Source organism: Bicyclus anynana, chromosome 2, assembly GCF_947172395.1.
Source record: "Bicyclus anynana chromosome 2, ilBicAnyn1.1, whole genome shotgun sequence".
In the NCBI taxonomy this organism is placed as follows: domain Eukaryota; kingdom Metazoa; phylum Arthropoda; class Insecta; order Lepidoptera; family Nymphalidae; genus Bicyclus; species Bicyclus anynana.
Window position 1 is genome coordinate 6943454 of NC_069084.1, and position 4056 is coordinate 6947509.

Below are 4056 nucleotides of genomic sequence, written 5' to 3' on the forward strand. Positions count from 1 at the left end.
TTGCAATCGGGTTTACAAAAAATCATCGGTTGGGCTAACATAAATCCAACCTACCTAAATATCGATACCCTCTTTAATAAATTTACTAAAACTTTTGGAAAATCGTCTTTGTCTTACAAGTTATCCGAACAATGTTTACATATAACTGTTTACGATAAAAGAGCCGAATGTATAGAATCAAGGTGCAATAGTTATGATCATAAATTCTGGATAAAATTAATCCAAGCGGCCCTTTGCAATATACCCCTAATGGAGTGTTCTTATTTGATAAAATAAAATTGATATGCGTTTATTCAATCTCTTGGTGGCCCACATTTCTGGCTATCACCTCCGCAATCTTCTAACAATAGAGAACAGCTGAAGAGAAAATACAAAGAACATACATATAAGGGTACAGTCACAAAGTAAAAATAACTTACACGACACCTATAAGCAACAAAAGACAAAGCAAATATACAAGGGTAAAAGAGAGTGCTAACAAGCAAAACATAATACAACTAAGGAAGCAAACAAAAAAAAAAAATAATAATAATTTCCGATAAACTTCAGAGTTACTTTCAAAAACCGGTGGCAAGCTCTGGGCGAGAACAGTTTTTAACTTCAATAATAACGGGCTTCCGAATACCCTTATACAAGAAACATTTTCTTTTAATGCCCACAAAACGAATAATGCGTCAATATGCAACCAAGGCGTCACCGACCATGATGAAAGTGATACAACAATTATTAGACCAACATATACTGGAAGTAGTTCACAGGAAGATACTCGGCTTTTATCTCAAAGCTTTTTCTCCGGAATAGAAAAGGTGGTTCTATGCGTCCGTTTTTTCGACCTCCGAGAACTAAACAAATTTGTAAAAACGAAACATTTCCGTCTGATCTCTCATGCTTCAGTTCCCAGCTTTATACAACCTGGAGACTGGATGATAAAGCTGGACATTTCTCAGGTCTATTTCTACATACCGGCTGCATAATCACATCGACCATTCCTGAGAATCAGCTACAAAAGGCAATTGTACCAGTTGACAAGTCTACCTTTCGGTCTGGCGCCAGCACCTCATCTTTTCTCATCTGTAACATGTTGGGTTGCGGAAACCCTACGTGCGAAGGGCTGTCGGGTTCTGGCATACCTAGACGACTCCCTTCTGGTCAATCAAGACCAATCCAAATTATGTCTTCAGGCTGCGGAAGCCGTGAGGCACTTGGAACTGGGCTGGCAATTCAATTACCAAAAAATTAATCTTAATACCTACCCAAGATCTGGATTACCTTTGTAGCTACCTACCTACATACATCCGCTCGCTGCGCCTTGCGGCAGCTGACTAACTATGCGCGCAAGGCGAGCCGATATATAAGTCCAGTCTTCGCGAGCCGCCGATCATCGGAGTACGTACCTACATCAAATTCTAGTGTGGAATGATACCGCGACCATCGGCGCCGCGGTTTTATAGTACGCGATATCAACCAGCGTTATTGTGATTGGTCGTTTAGATTTCGTTTACTGTCGCGCGTACCTAATATTATTTAATGTAAACTGTAGATATAATTAATACATTCTGACCGAAATATATTCAATACATTCGATACAATTCGATACAAACCAAGTCTTTCATTACATCTCTCCAACCGGCTAAAGTGGTGACCCCGAGGAACAACAAGCACCCCGACAAAGAAATCCGAAAAACAACAGAAGCACACCCGACGAACAACAAGCAAGCGCGTCACGGTGAAAAGCCAAAAAAAAAAAAAAAAGAAAAGAAAAAAAAAAATAACAATCAACTAAAAAAAAATAATAAAAAATGGCATCACCTAACAACGCTTCAGTAGCAGATAGCCAGGGGGAAATCGCAGGAATCGCCTTATCAATGCGAGTTCCACCTTTTTGGAGAGACAAGCCACGACTCTGGTTCATCAGTTTCGAAGCAGCCACTGCTGATCTCAAAAAAAGTCAGGACCAGTTGGCACAAATGGTCGTTGCGCAACTACAAAAGGAAGATATCGAGCAAATTTCCGATATACTCTTCGATCCACCGGCAACGGACCTATACACCGCAGTGAAGAACCGCCTCATCTCCGCATACGAAGAATCTGACAGCCGCCAGCTGCAAAAGCTGCTGTCTGAAATTGAGCTAGGAGACCAAAAGCCTACTCAGTTACTTCGCCGCATGAGATTTCTTGCCAGAGAAAAGGTCCCGGATTCAACGCTGCGCATACTGTGGACTAATCACTTACCATCACATGTGCGATCTGTACTCGCCGCAAGCGAATCATTCAGCACGAAGACCGCACTAGACGAGCTCGCTATATTGGCCGACAAGATGGTGGAATCAAGCCCAAGCTCACACATCGCAGCCGTCGAAAGCCCCAGTACGAGCGTTCCACCCAGCGATACGAAGTTCCTAGTCGAAGAAATAAGGAAGCTGTCACTTGAAGTCGCTGCGTTGAAGATGGTTCACCAAAACTGCCAACACCGCGGAAGACCAAACTATCGACGCAATCGGTCAAACTCGAACGGACGCAGATCTCGAAGCTCGACACCGTCGCCGTACTGTTTCTACCACCGGCGTTTTGGGGCAGCCGCAAGAAGATGCACTAAGCCGTGCTCCTACCAGACGAAGCCGGAAAACTAGTAGTTACGCTGGACGAAGCGGGATCCGGCGTATCAGAAATTTCATACCGCTTGTTTGTCACCGACAAGAAGACTGGAACATCATTCCTAATCGACACCGGGGCGAACATCTCCGTTATACCGCCAACTGCGAAGCAAACACCGAAGCCACTGAAGTTTCAACTCTACGCCGCTAACAATACAGTCATCCCGACCTACGGTGAGAAGACTATGGCACTAGACTTCAACTTACGTCGAGTGTTCAAATGGAGATTCATCGTCGCGAAAGTCAGCAAACCAATCATCGGAGCTGATTTCTTGAAGCATCACCAGTTGATTGTCGATCTGAAGAACAGAAGACTCATCGATGGCAAGACGAGTTTAACATCGCAGTCGTTCATCTGTGCAACCAACATACCGACCATACGAAGTATCGACGTGCAAGAGTCATACCACAACATATTGGCTGATTATCCCGGAGTGACAAGACTGACGTCGATGAAGCTGTCACCAAAAATCAACGTCGAACACGTCATCGAAACGACTGGCCCTCCACTGCATTGTCGCCCTCGTCCCATCGCACCACATCGGTATGAACTCGTCCGAAAAGAGTTCGAAAACATGATCGAGCAAGGAATATGCCGCCCAAGCAAAAGCCCTTGGTCATCGCCACTACACGTCGTTCCGAAGAAGAATGGGGATATACGAGTCTGCGGTGATTATTGAAGACTCAACAGCTGCACGATACCAGACCGCTACCCGATACCTCGCATAAAGGACTTCACACATCAACTGGCGCACAAGACGATATTTTCAACCATCGACCTCAACCGAGCTTACCAGCAAATTAGAGTCCGAGAAGAAGACATAGCGAAGACAGCCCTAATTTCTTCCATGGGATTATTTGAGTTCCCTAGGATGACGCCGGGACTACGAAACGCCGGACAGACCTTCCAAAGGTTCATCCACGAAGTACTACACGGCCTTGACTTCGTCTTCGCATTCATCGACGATCTTCTAGTCGCAAGTCCCGATGCAACCACGCATGAAAAACACCTACGAATGGTTCTACAAAGACTGGAAGAAAACGGGATCACAATCAACCCGTCAAAATGTGTATTTGGTCAACCTGAAGTCAAGTTTCTCGGTTTCAACGTGAGCGAAAAGGGAATCAAACCGCCTGAAGAAAAAATCATAGCAATCTGCAAGTACGAAAAACCGAAAACTATCGAAGAGCTACGAAGATTCCTTGGAATGACGAATTTCTACAGAGAACACATTCCGAAAGCAGCCGAAATTCAAATTCCACTTCACGCCTACTTACACAACTCGAAGAAAAAAGATCGGACAAAAATTGAATGGAGCGACGAAGCAACGAAATCATTCGAAGCGTGCAAAGAAGCCATACAAAACGCAGCCCTGCTAGCACATCCATCGCACGAAGCGCA

General features: G+C 44.5%; 1 protein-coding gene across 1 annotated transcript; it reads left to right on the forward strand.

Annotated features, from left to right (window-relative positions):
• Positions 1-1799: 1799 nt before the first annotated feature.
• LOC128198895 (uncharacterized) lies at positions 1800-2630 on the forward strand. Its single transcript, XM_052886422.1, has one exon. The coding sequence runs from the start codon at positions 1800-1802 to the stop codon at positions 2628-2630; it is 831 nt and encodes a 276-aa protein (XP_052742382.1).
• Positions 2631-4056: the final 1426 nt, after the last annotated feature.

Bases quoted from the DNA above. Each gene is read 5' to 3' on its own strand.
- LOC128198895 (XM_052886422.1), top strand. From the start codon at position 1,800: ATGGCATCACCTAACAACGCTTCAGTAGCAGATAGCCAGGGGGAAATC.